At 44.4% G+C, this 18782-nt stretch overlaps 1 protein-coding gene across 2 annotated transcripts in view; it reads left to right on the plus strand.

The window, feature by feature from the left end:
- The window catches only part of LOC149355424 (FK506-binding protein 15-like), a 108722-nt gene that overhangs the window by 80080 nt on the left and 9860 nt on the right, over positions 1-18782 (plus strand). The window contains exons 21-25 of one of the 2 annotated variants that reach the window (XM_089583785.1): positions 892-1029; positions 2890-2997; positions 8686-8848; positions 14081-14377; positions 17867-17940. In XM_089583785.1, coding sequence (XP_089439911.1) covers positions 892-1029; positions 2890-2997; positions 8686-8848; positions 14081-14377; positions 17867-17940 — 780 coding nt within the window. Of the gene's footprint in view, positions 1-891; positions 1030-2889; positions 2998-8685; positions 8849-14080; positions 17941-18782 lie in introns of both variants that reach the window. The other variant, XR_016291506.1, reaches the window with a different exon arrangement.

Raw genomic sequence — 18782 nt, forward strand, 5'->3', positions numbered from 1 at the left:
TATGGGCTGCTGTTTGAAACACTCTGCCCCTTGTGGGAGTTTCGAGTCTACATGAACAAGGTCATGTTCGTCCCCTAGAGCTTCCGGGGCAGTGATAAGGCTGCAGGAGAAAAACATAGCTAGCAGAAGACTGTCAACCAACTCAGTCATTTTTGTAGTGCGCCCATAACTATCAGTGACAGTGCTGTCTTATATCCATGAGGAATCTGCACGGGAAATGGGCAGTGTCCAACTTTTATTCTGCATTATCCCAAACTTGATCAAGTCAGTATTTCTCACTGAAGGCAATTTCTTTTTTTTTTTCTTCCACTAGGGTTAGAAGGCAAACAGTGATGACTGTCAAGGTTCGAACAGAGATAGCAGCCTTTTTTTTTCACGCTAGCAGCCAAATTACAGTACCAATAAATTATCAAGGCAAAGAGTCTGGATGTAGTGCATGAGTAATCCTTCTAAGCTTTCCTTTGTTTTGCTGGGAGCTGCCATGTGTGCCGCACTCGCAGTCGTCAGCTGCTGTACATTTGTGTGCTCAAGCGAACCCCCTTCATCTTCTGTCCATTGCTTGGCATTTGCTTTGGTCCACTTGTAGGAAAGCACCCAGAAATGCACCCGGCACACACCATGTTGACCAGAGCCTTGAGTTTCTTGACTCATTTCTCTCTGCTTTGGATGTAAGCCTAATAATTTTCTTAAGGGACAGAAATGCCATAGCAGCAGTAAAGACAAATGTTTGTGTGAACTAGGATGAGCATAAGCAAAATCCTGCTCATACGTTAATACCTGGGGGTATTTTTGCTCTGCACAAGCCACTCCAAATTTGTCATTGTTGCTGGTGCAGTGAAATCTTCGACAACCTTGTGCACCCATTGTGTTTTGCAACCTCATTCTCTTCAGTGCAAAGAGTTGGAAGTCAGTGGAGAGAATCAGAGGCAGGCGTACGAAGACCAGATGCGGCAGTTGCAGCAAGAGAATCAAGCCCTGAGCACTGGCGCTGCATCATCTGCCTCGGCGGCTCTTGATTTCGACACAGAGGTAGAGTGCTTTCCTGCATTTCTGTTTTGACAGTAGTAGTAGTTTTACGAGGGGCCTTTGCTGTCATCACTTGGCATCGTAAATCACTCCAGCATTCATCCACTGTCCAGAGAATGCTGTCCAAGTGAGCCTGAGCCATAAAAAGAATGCTGATCTGGGGATTGAAGGAGGGCGTAGGAAGTCTACAGCTGTAATTTCCTTGTATACCCCCCACTTTTGGGAGGACAGTCTCTAAGTTTTTGGCTGGGCCACTTGTAGTTCTGTCACAACACACAAGCCACAAAATGTTAGATGTGTAAGCATAGTATTTTGAGGGTGTGAATACTGTAATCTAGATGGAATACACAGATAATCTTATTTCTCTTTGTTATTAGAGGGCATTTGTCATTTCATATATGCATGAAGTTTATACTGATGGCCAAATAAAGACCAGCTTGTCTTCAAGCAACTGACTTAATGCAGTTATTAGGCAGAGAATTCAAAGCTGATGCAAAACTCCTCAAACCTGCACTCAAATTGCAGTGCTATGGTGATTTCTGAGCCAAGTTCACCAGACCACACCTAAATCTTGCTACAGCCTGCTGCATTTCAGCGAAATATGAGTAGTAGCATGTTTTCTGGTGTTGCACCTCCCCCCCCTTTGCAGATGGCAGTTGGCAAAAAAAAATTCACACATACTAAGTTGCACTGGTGTATAAGATGCACTTGTTCATTTGGTAAGTGCTATATAAGTGCGTTGAGTCTCCCTTCGTAAGAGAGCATGGCAAAAATACACACTTTCGGCAGCTGCCGTGTGCAAGCAGTCCTCGTGCTCTGGCTGCCGTGCTTTCTAACAACCAAATGGCTAAATGCCATGCTGCGTTTGTGAAGGCATTTTTTTTGTCACTGTGCTCGGTAAATATATTTCCCTGTGAACTTCTCGGTCTGGTCTTATTCTTGACTTACTAACAGGGCCTGCATGCTCTCATGTAACCTTATGCATTCAGCACTTCTGTTCAGCTGAACACTAAAGGCTGAGCTCCACGGGCACAAAATGCACGCAGTGTTTTGACCACGTCACTTGCCTCATCACTTGGTTCTGCCTTCCAAAAACCTTTGTGATTTGCGATTTGCCAGTGAGACACGCCTCCTGGCCATACACGCCTCATCCTTGTTGCACTGCCCCTCGCCTGCAGTCTGTCATGGCCTCCCCAGGACTTGGGTCATATCCACTGGCACTGCAACACTGTAGAGAGATTCCTTTTTCCATGGCTGCGAGGCTGAGCTGCAAAATTAAAGACTCAGGAAAACAATCTGCTTGTCGGTAAGACAGGGCTGACAACATTTGGAGTGGGCTACGCACGGGTGCACTGCAGGGCATGATGCCACTGCACTCTGGTGGTTGTTGCAGAGTCACTTGTGGTGCATCTACTCACTCGCATACCTAGTTTGCTCACTTGCTAGCAGATCGAGGTGACAGGTTACGGGAGTGTTTTCCTAAGCAGTCACTGAACAAAAGCACATCTGTGCATGTCACGCATGTCTCCTCTCGCTGTTGCTTGCGTAAGGTTTTCCCACTATGCGAGGGAAGGAGTAACTGCAGTCCTTGCCATGCCGCCCCATCGGGTCACTGTCTTTCTCACGCACATGGAACTTCCTCTTAACGGCCACCTTAATGTTCGTGCTAAAGGGTGTTCCTGTATTGACAAAAAAATCACTTTCTCTTGGTGTAAGCGTGTATTCTGAGCATGATTGGCTACATGCCAAACCTTATTATTGTGTTATCACTGTCATTTAAGTGAAGAAGGCCATAACGGCAGGCAGTAGAGCCACCAGTTAGCTGTTTAGCATTTTCTTAATACTCGCATTTGCTTTTTGCAGTTGAAGAAGATTATGAACACGCTGTTTAAGTTCCTTCAGCGAGAATTCAGTCATCAAGAGACCTACTCAAGCAAAGAAGCCAAAGGCATCGTTCTGAACTCTATCAGGGTGAGTTTGCAGTTTGTGGCGGTGTCAATTTGCTCGGCTCAGTAATGGAGAAAAGAGGGGCATAAGTCTCTGTGTTGGTAGGTTCTGAGCTAGATGAGCATGGTAGAGATGAAAGAGTGGTAAAAAAAAAAAGGGAAGATACAAAGACAGACTCACAGTATGCAGTATGTGTGCGTCTTTTTGAGAACTTCTCCATCTCAATCGTTCCATGGTATACCTACTGACACAGCATAGGGCAGTGCTGTGTTCTTGCTAACATATTGTTTACTCCGCACTGACTGATGAAAAAGCCCAACTTTTGTTTTTTTGTAGGCTGTGCTTTGCAGCTTTTTTGATTGTCATATTATTTAGGAAATGTCAGCACGGCTTTGTTTTTTGTTTGATGTTTGTGGACAATAAGCAGTTGAAGTGTTTTTCTTGTGTCTGAGCTATGCGGCAGTTGCTGTATTCCAGGTGGAACCCGAGTTAGAAGGCAACGAAAGCTAAAAGGCATCTTAGTAATCTTATCATTTCCTTCACTTCTGGTTTTGTTCAGCGTTACACATGTTATTATATTGGCCAGTGTGTAATTTGTAAGATGCCTGATTTCCCCAATAAAACTGTACAAAATATTATGATTGTTTTATACCCCTGTCAAGCGGGCAAGTTAAGTGCACTTACGGGGGAGTGCGCTTTGGCATCCCGAGTGACACTTTGGGCTACGCGGTACTAAACGGGGAAGCAAAGTGCACTCATAGTAAAAAAAATGGCGACAGAAAATGAGCGGAATTTCTGAACAGGACGATGGAAAAGAAAAAAAGACTCATAATATTTGATTGCTTAACATGATAGAGCAAATAAAACGAATTTCAACAGTTTTTAGCGATGAAAAAAATGAAAATAGAAGAAAAGCCAAGACCAGTCAAGACTATCCAGAATTTCGACAACAAACAAGATGGCGGCAGGCAGCGATGTTGCATCTGTTCACGTTTACTTGTTTTGTTGCTTCGCTTGTAGCTATAACCAAGGAACTTTTTTTCTGAAAATAATGTTATATCACTTAAGGGGGGACACTGGTCTTGAAAAGAAAATTTTATTAATTTAGTCATAGTTATGAAATTTCCAGGGCACATGTATTTTTGTGCGCTGATTCTAGATATGTCATTTAATTTCATGTAAAACAATTCCTTGAGCACTTATGCACTTTTCATGCAAGTATTTTGCAGAGAGTTTTGAAGAAAATTTGCTGCAGGAAACTCGCTGAAATGTATGCCATTGGGTTCTGTTCACACCAAGGAATACAATAAGGGTAAAATTATCATCCTGGCTCTCATAGAACTTGAGTAATAGGGTACTGAAGCTGCCACTTCAGAAACAGGAACACACACTTTCCTTCTCATTTCTGAAGCGAAAACTTCAAAACTCTAAAACTTAAGTTCTATGATAGGCAGGAAGACAGTTTCACCCTTATTGTATTCCTTGGTGTCAACAGAACCCAATGGCATACATTTCAGCGAATTTCTCGCAGCAAATTTTCTTCAAAACTCTCCACAAAATAGTAGCATAAATAGTGCATAAGTGCTCAAGGAATTGTTTTACATGAAATTAAATGACGTGTTTAGAATCAGCACACAAAAATACATATGCCCTGAAAATTTCGTAACTGTGACTTCATTAATAAAAATTTTTTTTTCAAGACCAGTGTCCCCCTTAAAATAAAGTTGTAAGTACTCTTTATGCACTATAAATTTTGTACCATTGGAACCGCTGGCGTCGAGGCTACGCACTCGACCAGCAAAGTGTGGTCCGTGAACGCACTCTCAGCGGAGTGCACTCTTCCGCGAGTGACACTCCACTTGCGTCGTTTAGATGCGCCGAAGTGTACTTACAGCGAGTGACACTCTCCGTAAGTGCACTTAACTTGCCCGCTTGACAGGGGTATTAAACTAGTTGAATGTTGGGAATATTGAACTCAGTAGTGCTGTATTTTATTCCGGTGGTGTTGAACTGCATAAAAGTGGTTATTCGAAAGCTGCAAACCTATATGGTTATTTGGAAAGCTGCAGATTATTTTCGGGGTATGTGCCTGCTAAGCAACTTTTTTCATGATATAATAGAAAAAATAATAGAAAATGGTGGCAGGCACGAGATAATAAACTGCTGTATTTTTCCTCAAGTGCTTTAGCTCATTAATTTTTCTTTTTTTTTAGCCTGTAAAAGAGCACCCATGCATACATTTTTTTGGTCTGGCACATTCGCAGTCATCCAAAGTGAAGGAGGCGTAACTGCGATTAGTATATCATTAATGCCAACAGCAGTGTTTTCAGTGTGTCTTGAGAAAATTACCCACTGTGAGGCAGTCAACCAGGTTCCTATATTTAGTCTAGCAAAACCCCTTTAAGATGCACATGTTGCTCTATCAAGAAAAATGTAAACATTTGTTTGTGTATGCTTGAACCCCTATTTCACAAAAGTGACATGAATGCCTCAAAAACTTTAGGAATTCATGCATGCTGCACACCTCCACACTCACGTAACTGGAACCTTATTCTTCTATCAAACACATTTATGCCCAATTATCTTTTTTATCATTTGAAACTTTATACATTAAACAAAATAAAAATCGGGTGTAGTGTCCTTTAGTAAGAAATTTCACTGCGTGAAGAGGAAAGAAGTGACAGCACCAGACAGTAATTTCCTAGACGGGCTTTGCAACTTGGCGACGTCCACTTCGGCTTCTTGGTTTGGCAGAGCAGTTCTTATTTCTAGACACGGAATGGCCCTTCCATTCTATCTGGCAGGGATTTCAAATGCAGCTGGCTCCACCGACTTCCCTGAAAATGGCAGACGCTTCAAGAAAAATTTTGAAAAGTGGATCTGCAAATATGAATGCCATGCTGCAAGGGTTAGAGAAACTTGGCAGTGTGAAAACAGAAGGGGATGAAAAAAAGAAAGGGCTGTTGAGCCTCCTGTGATGTACTCTTGCCCGTTGTAGTGTGGAGCTGTTTCCTGTAAGAGTAGCAGTATTAGCTTAGTTCGGTTTTTGTGTGTGATTGTTTGATGCCTTTTTTTTTAAATGAAGTAAACTTTTCTTTCTAACAGATTCAGCAAACCTTTTTTGCTTTACCTTATGCAAAGAACGCCCTCTCTCAGACCGGAAGATTTAGTGTCATTCAAAGCGAATGATGTTCGGTGCATTGTGTGTCATTTGCCCTCGTTTGGTGTTGCACGGTAAATGATGTTATCTATGAGTTAATGAAATGGCAATCTGAAAAGCAATGTTACAAGTAAAGTAAGAAAGTGTATATACAGAGTGTTTGAAATTGTAATGTAATATCAAATACATAAGGCGGGAAGAGGGGATCTAAGGTGACTTTTCTATTTTTTGACTTAGGAGGGTGACATTTGGCAGACTGGCTTAAAACAGCGTCAAACAATCAGATATAAAGTTTCACAATGGCAGCTTCAGTAGGTTCCCTTTAATCATTGTTTATATATTGTTCCCATGTTGCTTGCTTGTGGAAAGCCTAGCATGACAAAAAATTAGGCTACAGGTAAATGCTTTTAATGTTTACTAAGAAGTCTGGTGTAAATCAAGGCTCTCTTAATTTTTTCCTTTAATTTCTCTGCTTTTTTTTTTAAAGGACACAATATGCCCCTTGTCTTTATGTTTAGAATGTGTCATGCTCTAATTACCGTGCAATAAAAACATGTGAGCCTAAATGTTTAATCAGGGACTGTCTCGATGCAGACCACATTTCAGTGATCACCACAAAACAAACGGGGTAAAAATCCATGCACCCTTTGCTGTGCTACGCTTTCCACAAGCAAGGTATTAAGCTTAAAACAAACTTTCGAGAAAACAAGCCTGAAAGTTCTAAGCTAGCACACTCTGTCTATGTGTAGATGCTGACATATATATTTATTTGGAGCGCTTAAAGTTTATTTTTGGGTGAAATATTTCAGTACAACATAGAAACAGTGTTGAAGATGCCAAAAAGTGTACTTTTCAAAAATAGACTTTATTTGCGATTTTTGCCATCTGATCCCCACATCCCCTCTTAAGGCCTTTCTCACATTCATTAAAAGGCAGTTATTTAATTCTACAGTGCTGCTTATGCAGTACCTATTCATTGTAAGTAAAGACAGGACTCGTGTTGATCAAATATCCTGCACATGTGAACAAGCAACTCTGTAGAGCAAGGCGACAGCGTGAGGTTTTCTTGGGACTGGCATTTATGAGGTGGCTTCTGCTTACCAAGCAATGCATGTCAAGTATCCAGCAAGCACAATTACTGTCTGAGCAGTTTGTGTGAGAGAATCCAAAGTGGACAACTTGCATGTTGTGCCTATGGGTTGCTGAAGGTAACAACTGTCTCACAGCTAGCAGTACGGATAGCTTTTGCTGAGGTTAACTTGAATCTTATAAAGCATGAGAAGTATTGGCTTTTCCTCCCCAATGGTGCACATATTACCATTGTGCTTTGTTTTCACTTCTAACTTGGATTGGCAGAGGCTTAAGCTTTCGATTTGAAATAGCACATGAAGGAGTTAGCTGAGCTCATTTTGTCGCAAGCATCATTAAAGCTTAGCCATTTTAAATAATCCTATGTAGCTGTCTATTTTCAATGAAAAACAGTGCAAAAGCAACAATTGGTGAGTGTAAGGTGAAGACTGGAGAGGCACTTTTCCTGTCTTCATCTTGCACTAGTTTGTCATTTCTTTTGCACCGTTTTTCATCAGAAGTGAACCATAACCAACTTGCCTAAATGTCTGTTCATCTGTACCAATCTACTGATAATATATATCGATTGCAGCATGAAAAAGATGACTACAAAGGGAGAAATGTTCCTCCTTTTATCGTCTTTTTTTGTGCTGCGATCAGTGTACACGATGGATCATAACAAACTCGCCCAAACTACTGTGCTCTAGCTGTCTATCGAATATGCATATTGCCTGTTAATGTCACACAATTCAAATAACTTAGATTTTCCAGTCTGAAACTGGCATCACAGACCTTTCTCTCGCTCTCTCTCTCTCTCTCTCTCTCGAGTTCTGCACATTCCTTCATTTTACTTTTCCCTTTTTAGTTCTTGCACATTAAAAAACCCCAGGTGGTCGAAATTTCCATAGTCCTTCACTATGGCATCCCTCATAGTCTCAAAATCGCTTTGGGACGTTAAAGCCCTGTAAACCAAACCCTTTTCAATTCCTCACAGGAAAAGCAAAATGCATAGTTTTTTTGCCTGTTCCATGCACGGTGCACAGCTCTACGCAATTTCATCGCAGCTGAGTGTTAACTGGGACTTGCCCTGTTGTCCACAGATGCATAATGTATCTGCAGTTCACTGTGTTTGCCCAAATGTATGTTGCGACATACATATAACTGAGCATTGGTTGTACGCTAAGCTTGTATTCGTTGTTAATGGCCCCGGCTGGTTACACCCAGTGCCGCCGGATACCCACTGCTGATACAATGGCCACAAGCTTTCCCCTGACCTAATGCTTGGGTTATCGGGGATGGAATGCGTGGGAAATGGATCTTTGACCCCCACCTTCAGTAGACGAAGATATCTTGTGCCATGGCGCTCTTTGGCCAAAGCTGCCTTGCGTCATAGAAATTCATCATCATCATCATCGACTGGTTGCACAGAGACTGCATGCCTTACCAGCCCTGTTTCTTTTGCCCCCCCCCCCCCCCCCTGCTAGGACTACACGACGGCAGTCCTGGAGAGGAGGCAAGCATCTGCTGCCCTTGGCAATGGCACGAGCAGGGCCTCCCCGACATCCACCTCAAGTAACAGCGGTACTGCCAGTCCCGCCGCTGCTACTGCCGAGGCCACAGCGTCACAACCACAGCAGAGCAACGGTGGTAGGCAGCATTTTCCATGGGCTGGCCATTTGGGAAACCAACTCTGCCAAGTGCCTGCTTCAGTCAACTTCCTCCCAATTACCATTTTACTCAGGGCTAGCAGATTAGTGAATTGAAGAAAAATAAGCTGTTTAACTCTTTCGCTACCGCAGAAAAATGGACGATTTGGAGTGTACTGAAGGAAATTTTTTTCAGAAGAACTAACACACCCAGCACATATTCCAATGCATTAAATTCTAGCTTATTAGTTCCACTTCTGAATGAAACAAACAGCAGATCTGTGTGTGCTAAAGTACATGAACATTTATTTGTGAAATTTGCCAAAAACACGAAAAATGTATATAGCAAAAAGAAAAATTACCGGCTGCACTAAGCCAGAACTTGTTTACAGGAAAACTGGAATATACAAACTGTTTCACATGTTTATAGCTGTCATTATTCAGTTTCAGCTATGAGAAAAAATATTGCACTTTCCATGGCTTGTCAAGTCAGGGGTCATGACTGCGGTGCCACTGTGAAGAGCAATCAGGGGTGAAGGTGTGAAGCAGAGGTAGACTGACAGGTGCTTCACATAAGGTTTTATCTTTGTTCCTTTCTGGTTCTCTGATAGCCAAGCTTGCAGTTTCTTTTTTCTCCATTTTTTTTTCGGTTGGTGTGGAATGGATTCTATGGGAGGATTGGGGGCGTGGACTTCTTTTACCTCATCACACCCGAAGATTTCTTGAATGAGCTGCTCCCTGAACGCTAGCTGATAAAATCTGGCATTTTAGGCAAGCTCTAAAACATCAGGATGGATGAAATAAGTTTTATCGATGTGGTTCAAAAGCCAGGACACTTTCCAAGTCTTTCCAATAGATGCTGCCGCCACTGAATCATCCGGGTCCGTTATGTGCAAAAATACCAACAAAAAAGCGGAAAACCAACTTTGAGAAATGATTTTTGATGGCAGAATGCCAGAATAGATTATTCCAGTATTTCAGTAGAGATATAGTCGCGGCAGGTCAACAATTCCAATGTATATGATAATTCCAATGAACTTCAGCACCTCCAATGGATTCACGTCTTCCCATTAGCCCTCACGCCTAGTGTATGTTTGCTTGTCCAAAATCTTCATCCATGCATACTTATTAGTGTTTTCGCAAACGTTCTTCATCACTTCTGCCGTGAAGAGCATCAAAAAGAAAGTCGATGTCAAGCGGATCTCCGAGCACCATTTCGCAGCGATGTGCCAATATGGACGCCTAGCTGTCGTCTTGGTTGAAAAACGCGACGCGACCTTGAGCGTTTGGCAAACTGTCTTCACCATGCGTTGTGAAGACCCTGAAGCACAAAAAAAACCCTGTCATCAATTACAAACCGCATGCACTGCAGAAAACACACAGCGAACGAAAACAGAACTTACATGCAAGTACGCACTGACGTTCCAGGCACCTGAGGCGAAGTCTCGCTGCCGAAACTGAAATCTGACGCTTGTGCACTGTTGCCTGACTCATAACCGCTGCTTTCGTCGCAGAAACCGAAACCGGCCGACGTGCTCGGTGTCAGCTTTCGCTTTCGAGGAGCGCGCGGCGATGCGGACGTCATTTTCTGCGGCTGACGCTGCTGCGGCTGTTCAAAGTTTTATTTTTCCGGCGTCCCCTCATGTCAGAACACTGAAACCAAGACTGCAATCGAAAGAGCAGTTGTTGAGCTCGCTAACTAGATGGTGGAGCACATCCACGACGCTCCGAAATGAGCGTTTTTGCGCGGGCGATTTGAATCTTTCATATGCGAACGATGGCCTATGGCGTGGTGGCGAAAGAGTTAACAAGTCAGGGCCGTTTCCCTGTTTAGGTATGCCAGGCGTGACCAATTTGCATGATACAGTCGAACCCGGATATATCGAACCCGCATATTTCGAATTATTGGCTATATCGAACACAAAGATTACCCCCTTGAAAATACTATGTAAAAGTATAGGACAGTTGCGTTGTATATCGAATTCCATTTTCGCCGGACATTGGATATATCGAACGCCGCGCCGCGCCCCTGGAAGGTGCACTTTCCCCAAAGACATTCCTGTCCGGTCCTCAGCCGCCTCAGCGGAGAACATTTCCGCAGTCAGCAGGCGCAGGGCCCTTTTTTTTTTTTTTGTTCCCCGTTTTTGCGCCCCACCGGCGCGAGCTTTCCCGCTCCTCCTCTCCTCCTGTACCGTCGGCGTGTGCTCCGTCAAGGTCATTGGAGATAAGCGAAGAGAGAGCGCCGCATGGAGACGCGCGGCGACCACGTTTCTTGGGGAAAGAGAGAGAGAGAAAACGGTCGCTCGTGGGCACATCGTGGGTCTGGGGAAAAGAGAGAGCTCAGAAAAAAAAAAAAAAAAAACGAAGCTTAGAGCGCCGATCTTTCTCTCTGCTCTTTCTTTTCCCTCTGTCGTTCCTTCGCAGCCGGGTTGACTGCCGCTCGCATAGGCTTCGCTCTTATCGCTCCATCTGCGCCTCGCGTGTTTTTTTTGTGTGTGTGCCTGTGTTTCAACGCGCGATGTGAAGCAGGCCCCAGTAGCCAACTGTTTTGGCAAGGCAGGCCTTGAAGTGGCCGGAGATGAATGTCCGGAAGATTTAGATGACGATGAGTGCTTGGACGACGCGTTTCGCGACTTGTCCAATTTTCTCGGCGCCGTTCCGTCCGAAGTGACTGTTGAGGACTTTAACGCTGACAGCGAAGTTCAAGACGCCGACTCCAGCGACGACGAGGGCAACTGTGTTGTCGAAGAAACGCGTCCGTGCGCAGCCACTGAACTGGCGTCAGCGTTAGCCTGATTCGGCGCTGTTGCGGCGAAATGGAAGGCACTGTGCTCTCGCACCTGGACAGTCTCGAGAAGATCGAGGCCAGTGTTTTGATCGTTTCCCAGGGGAAAAAAGCAGCCCAAAATTAGTGATTTTTTTTCCGCGAAATAAAGCGCTTTCACATTGCGCGCCCATACTATGTTATTCGCGGCTGTTCCAAACGGTAAGCCACAATTTGTTATGATCGGGAGTGCAGTTTTAGCCTATATCTGTATATCGAATTTTCGCTATATCGAACTATTTTCCGATCCCCTTCGAATTCGATATATCCGGGTTCGACTGTAGTGTAATTTTTAAATAACTCTATGCATACAGCCTGCGCACTTTCTGTACTTGCATTTTTTTTTTTATTTTGTGCTGATTTATGCAGGAGAGGAAGCAGTTGTTAGTTGGCTTGGAGCACCATTTGTAGGACGCGCCAATCAGACGAGTTGCTTGTGGCATGCAAGGTTCAGTAGAGTGCTGTCCACTATACTTTTAAAAAACTGTATAGAAGAAAGCAGAGCCCTGGCTACTTGGGGGGTAATTTCTATGACAGGCTGTCGTGTAGTATGGTGATGGCATAGTGCTTAACCCTTTGAGGGTCGAATTATTTTGAAGAAAACTTTCCCAGGTGGTCAAATTACTTTATTGCGGATCTTGAATCTACAAAATGTATATAATCGAGAATAAATAGTAAAAAAAAATTAGGAACAGTACTTTGGTGAGAGCATCACTCACAACTGGAAAATGTTCAATAGAATAGAATAGCAATGGTGATAAGCAAGCTAAGAGCAGCACCAATAAAGATAGAAATCAACTTTCGCCGCCTCTGCAAAACAGTGCCCACAAAGAGAAAACACGTTTCGCGCGACTCCGTTGCGATCCTCGCGGCAGAATCGAAACCGTGTAGGCGCGTTGCCACAGAGGGCGAGAATTCCTCGCGAGCAGCGGTGATAAGCAAGCTAAGAGCAGCGCCAATAAAGATAGAAATCAACTTCGGCAGCCCCTGCAAGATAGTGCTGACAAAAAGAAAACTCAAATTTCGCGCGATCCGTTGCGATCACGCGGCGAAACCAAAACTACAAAAGGGGTGTTGCCGCAGTCTGTGCCGCCGCGCTAAAGCTAGACATAAGTTCTGCTTATCTCCGTAAGAAGGCAGCACAAAATTCAAACACTTCTTGTAAGTCCTAAGAGGTGGCAGCACCCCCCAGTGAGCACGCATTGTTCTTTTGGCGCAAATTTTCAAACGGAAGATCGAAACCGTACCCGTGTGGCAAAGACCTTGCGGGACAGAAAACCGCCGCCGTACATATACGGCAAAAACCTTCAAAGGGTTAAATTGAAGACGAGGAGCCACTGCAGTATGTTTGTACTGATGTTGACAGCTATGAAAGCATGGCACCCTCTGACTCCTTTCCTGTGTGCACGTGTGTGAACATGTATGTGTGCGTGTGTGGGTGATAGAGCCTTTTCCTGGTAGGCAGTCTGTACTGAATGATTCTGCTGCACTTCTGTGCTTGGGCATGGCTGCAATTTGCCTGATTTCATGCTTCCCATGGCAGACTTGCAGTCTTTTCTTTCTCTTTTGCAATACTTTTCAAGCTTTCATTCCTGTCTCAGTTCTTAATTTAAATTGGCTTTGGCTACCTTGCGCCATGTCTCGCATACATCCCACGTATTGAATGTGTGGCCATGTCTTCAACTAACTGTACATTCGGGCGATCCTGTTGCTGTATCCCATGACTGTATTCTTGTGTACTGGACCTTAATTTAGTGCGGCACTGTAGTAGCTTTATATTGCCCTTCAATCCTTTTTCTTGTTCACTCTTTGTGTCAATAGTTCACTGACGTCATTGTGGTTTATACTTTGATGTGCCTTGTTCCAAATGCCCTTCCTGTTAAAATCCCCAGTGAATTGACATTATCTCTAAATAAAATGAATAAATAAACTATAATAAGGTGCACATTGCCACAGTAAGGTTGAGCTGGAAAAGAGCTCACCGCTCATTTTATGAGAAAGAGAGGCAAGCTTAAAATAACAAAATATTTTAAACTAATTAAAACTCATTAAAATGTTCGTTAAGGAAATAAGTGCACACACTTATTTACTACTGACATTTAGAATTATGCTGGAAAAGAGACCTTGGTGCGTGTGCGTACTGAACTTTCTGCATGCTTGGCAGTTCAGTTCTACCTTACTGCTCCCATTGCGGGAGTGGAAGGGAGAAATGAGGTTGCAGTAGTCTGTAGGTTGTTGAATAGTGATGGCTGTTCCTGTTATTTATCCCACATGCGCTAGTTTGGTATCTGCCGCAGTGGGCAGTATGTGGATTGGAGTCATTCAACACTAGAAGTGCGCAACGTATAAAACTCCAGACGGTGGCCACCAGTGTGACTTCTTCTGATTCCTTGTTTCCAAAAAATGCAGCAGGTGGAAACCAAGAAGAAAAACCTGAGAACGTGCAAGGGAGCCCAGAAGCCCCGCCTGCGGTGGAGAAACTTTCGCCATCCCCGCCTTCAGGACCGTCTGGACCTGGTCAGCACGATGAGCGTGCAGAGCCTGCACCCGAGGAAGTCCATGCGGAGGCTGGCAGCAGTGGAGTGGCCCAGACAAGCACGGGGGCAGAACCTGGCCTGCCACAAGAAGCACAAGATGGGGCCCCGACTGGTGTCAAGAAGGCAGCTGACAGTGCCAAAGAGGGGGCATCAGGGGATGCACAAACATGCAAGTGCACGGCTGTGGGCAGCCACTCCTTTGGGAATGTGATGGGGCAGAGGTTGCATGAGCTGCATCACACGCTTTACAAACACGCGGTGGCATTGGAATATGAGTGAGCTTGCATTCTGACTCGTGCTTTCCGAGAGAGCTGCTTCCAATGCCTGCATTTTATTTTTGGAAAAGAACACTCGCCTTGTCGAGCTGGAGCTTGTATCAGATAATCACCAGCAGAGTTCACGAAACTTATCTCTCATTAAGGATAGTGTGTGACTGGTCAGAGGATGGCCACTTGCTGATCACAGCAGCCAGTGTACAACAGCTGTTAAGCACTGAGCAGTCACAAATGGTTTAGAATGCTTTGTGCATTTGGCTGCTGATTAGATCTGATGCTAGGTGTCACTTCTTTAATGCGGCAATGCTGCATCATGTTAGTGAAGCAGAGGGTAAATTGTTTTTCCCTTCTCAGTGAATCTCCCCAACTTTGTCTTTTCTTGCATTGCACTGTCGTTGCTTGTCTATGCATGTAACAGTTGGCATGCTTGGAGCACAAGTACTTAGTGTGGGATGTGTTCATTAGTACAGGTTCCACAGCTTGAGCAGAAATTTTTTGTTTGTGCACTTAGTATGACTAGGAGTGCTTTTTGCTGACCAGGAACTTTTCTAGTTCAGAGAAATGCATTTACACTTTTCAGCGCTTTAAAATGTGGTCAGATTTAAGGAAAAGGTAAAAATTTGGAAACCAGTGGCAATTTGTCTTGCTTCATGAAAAATACTGAAGCATCCATTGAAGTGCCTTGGCAGGCATGGTGCCCTGCTACTGAGCACAAGGTTTTGATTAATGCCTAGCTAATCAGTTGCACTTTATTGAAGACAAAAATTCAGCCCAGCCTCACTGACTTTACGTCGCGAATGCTGATGTTAACAGCGAAGCTGCCTGCCATTTGGCTTCTCTCGCTCGAAGCTTGGGATCCCCCCCCTGCCCCTTCGCTTGCACATAGCTTTGGTATCCCTCGCGCGGGGTTCTGGATTCGCCCGACGACCCTGGGGCCGTTGGCACGCCAACTCTCTCTGGCACTCCAAACAGGCAGCGGCTTCTTCTGGAGAGCGCGCGACTTTACCCACTTTGCAAGCATTCGAGAAATAACCGCGAAGTGCACTCGTCTATATATGCACGTTCCTGCAAACCATCTGTTGGGCTCTCCAATTGGCCAGCTCCTCTCCTTGACTCCGCCCACTTGCACCTGGTGGCTGCTCCCCCTCTCTGGGCTATGCCCTCTCCACATTGCTGCGCTCATGTTACCACGGCTTTGCCCATGAAAGCCTCTACCAAGAACAGCTTCGCTGTTAAAAAAAGCAAACTGCCATGCACTGAGGTTTTGGTGCACATTACAGATATATAGATTCAGTCTATCCTGGATGTATCAAATTATTGTTTATATCAAACAGTCAAACCATCCCCTTGAAAATCTCATGCATAAGTAAAGCACTGTTGGACGTGTCTATCAAACTCGCCTTCACCGAACCATTTGATAGTATATTGAATGGCGAGCCGCGCACCTGCAAGTGGCACTTCTCCTCACGGTGTTCTCACAATAACTTTTTGTGTACGGAGCCTGGTTGTCTGCACGACCTTGGACACCTGCTGGCAATGTTAATGCTGCAAAACCTCACAACGAGCTGAACGGGGCGTACGCTTGGGGGTAGCCTTTGGTCTCGCATACTCACTTTCCACGCAACACCATTGTCATTTGAAAATTAGCAGTCGCCTGGACAATGCCCAACCCAGGTTGCGGTAGCACAAGGAGCCCGTCAAGGCATTGTTGGAACAGTTCCAGTTCAGTGATGCCGCATCTGGTGTGGTGACTTCACGTGGTGTGTGATGTCACGCTCTGTCAGTCATGACGTGTCATGACATGAAATGCTTGTCATGGCAGTGCATTACGTGCAATTGATGGTGTCATCATAGGGACACTAGCAGTGATTACCGTATTTTCCGGTGTATAAGACGCACCCTTGTATAAGACGCACTTGCCATATATGCAAGCTGTCACTGGAAAAGTTCGTATATAAGACGCACCCGTGTATAAGACGCACCCCAGTTTACCCAGTTAGGCCAGTGAGGCTTAATTAAATACGCTTGCGCGACTATCGCGAAATGCACCGTACCTGTGAGCAATTCTTAAGCAACGCTAAGTGATCGAAAAAGGCAACACTCATGCCATACTCGTCCACGTTCTAGCTAAAAAGAACGGAAAAACGATACAGCTCCCCATATGTCCATAACATTTTATTCTACTTGAAACCTTCGAAGTCTTCATCTTCAGATGCGCTATCAAAAGGTTCACCCATTTCTGGAAGCAACTCGGCTGAAACATGCACTACGTACACGGAGCAAAAAAAAGTTGCAAAGGGTGACTAAAAAAGAACGCCGGCTTGTCTTGACAATGGCGAGAAGCGCGATTGTCACCATCTTTTGGCGCTTCTCATTACTTTTGCTTGGGGCCTCCGAAACAGCCGCGCGTTTGTGATCCCGGAAGTCGTCATCCCCGCCGTTTCATAATATAGATCACCTAGAATGTCGCGCACGGCGGTCCCGGTATTGAAGTATTAACCGTGTTACAACCGCGTTATTGGTAGTGATATTTTTTAGGTGAAAAAAGCTTGAGCATGAACTGGAGTAATCGATGAACGCGCAAAAAAAGATGAAAAATTCGCATATAAGACGCACCCTTGTATAGGACGCACCAGCAAAATTTTCGAAAAAAAGCCGCGTCTTATACACCGGAAAATACGGTATGTCATCAGGTGCGAAATGAGGCGGCAACACCATCAAATGGCCTGGCGAGCTCCTTCTGCTCTCGCTTGAAAAGGCAGTCGTTTGGGGCACAGCTTGTCATGCAGTGAAGCCAACCTAACAGCCTGGTGGCAGCCCTCCTCAGCTGGTGTGCTTCACTTGCTTTGTTGCAGAAGACGTGGAATCCTACTGTACCTCAATTTTAATGAGATTTTTTACTTTATAGTGTACAGGTAACCGGATTAGACCTCTTATGATTGGCTGTGGCTAGTTCCAAAGCACCATCTACTGCAGCTCCAGCGCAAAGCATATCAGGCCAGGCAGCATCATGCGAGCAGTCCATTACCAGTCCGTCGGCTAGCAGTGGCACTGCACTGCAAGACGCACTGCTAGTGTGGGTGCAGTGTATTCATAGATGAACTTATCTTTTCTCATTTTTTATATATTGAATTATTGATATATCATGCCACTACGCGATCCCCTTCATATTCGATATATCCGAGACCGACTTAAGTCTAGAGTCCTAACCTAAAGCGTTTATCATAGTGTGCCGCATAGCAATGAAAGGTGCATATAAATGCAGAAATTTTGAAAATTACTGAAGCTAGTAGGAGCTTGATTTTTTCTGCCTTTTCATTTTTGTTTTTGTTTTTGGTAAACTTGAGTGCTTTCTGTTTTCTTCCTCTTTTTTCCTTCTGCAGCTAGTCCATCATCTGAAAGCAAGACAGAGGCAGAACCCCAAGCTGAAAGCAAAAATGCTCAACCTCCAGATTGGGTAACACAAAATTTTCATTGTTCATTGCTCTAGCATGCAATTTCTTGTTCTGAACTGGTATGGCTGCATGAACTAGAGGTGCTGTGTGAACCTGAGTGACTGTGATCTCTTGGACGAAAATCCCATGTAATCAGTGCAGTTATAGCAAAAGCAAATTGTGATGGCTAGAAAGCAATAACAAGTGAAAAAGTATACCATTTCATAGTTTGGTCCAGTCCTAGGGAACCAACACCGAGATCAGATCTGCTAATTGGTGGCAGTAGGTTTCACCGTATTAAAAGAAGTGAACTAGGCAGTGAGGTTTGCTCCTCCACATCGTTGGGCAGCTTAGCACTCTTAATTTTGAAGTTGGTAAGCACTGATTTGTGCCTGGTACCCTTCCTTCAAAAGCGCTACTTGTATGCATTGATGTGAGAGCGAATTTCGCTTGAATAAGCCTTGCGCACTGCCCAGTCTGGTTGGTTAGCTTAGGGTAAATGCATTGCGACTTGGCTGTGGTGGCTTTTAAGTGGAAGAACATTAGGTATCCTTTGTTTCCGCTCTTAAATACACTGCCTGTGCTTAACTGTAAAAGGTGTGCATTAGACTTTGTTATATGTAACAGTAAACCTGCATGAAGAACAGTAGCATAACAAAGGCTCCAAGGTAGCATATGGCACTCAGTCCTCTCACATGGCATTACTTTCCCCAGATTGGTTTTCACTCGGTCAGCATGTTGCACTATCCCGATTCGTACAAGTCGCGTCACAAGTAATCACAACATAGTTCCCTGATCCAATTGCGCCGTCATCCAGGGTGTCGGGGCACAGATAAATGTGTAGCACTTCGATGCTCACGCATAG

Source organism: Amblyomma mixtum, chromosome 3 (genome assembly GCF_055824585.1).
Source record: "Amblyomma mixtum isolate Tamu chromosome 3, ASM5582458v1, whole genome shotgun sequence".
Classification (NCBI taxonomy): domain Eukaryota; kingdom Metazoa; phylum Arthropoda; class Arachnida; order Ixodida; family Ixodidae; genus Amblyomma; species Amblyomma mixtum.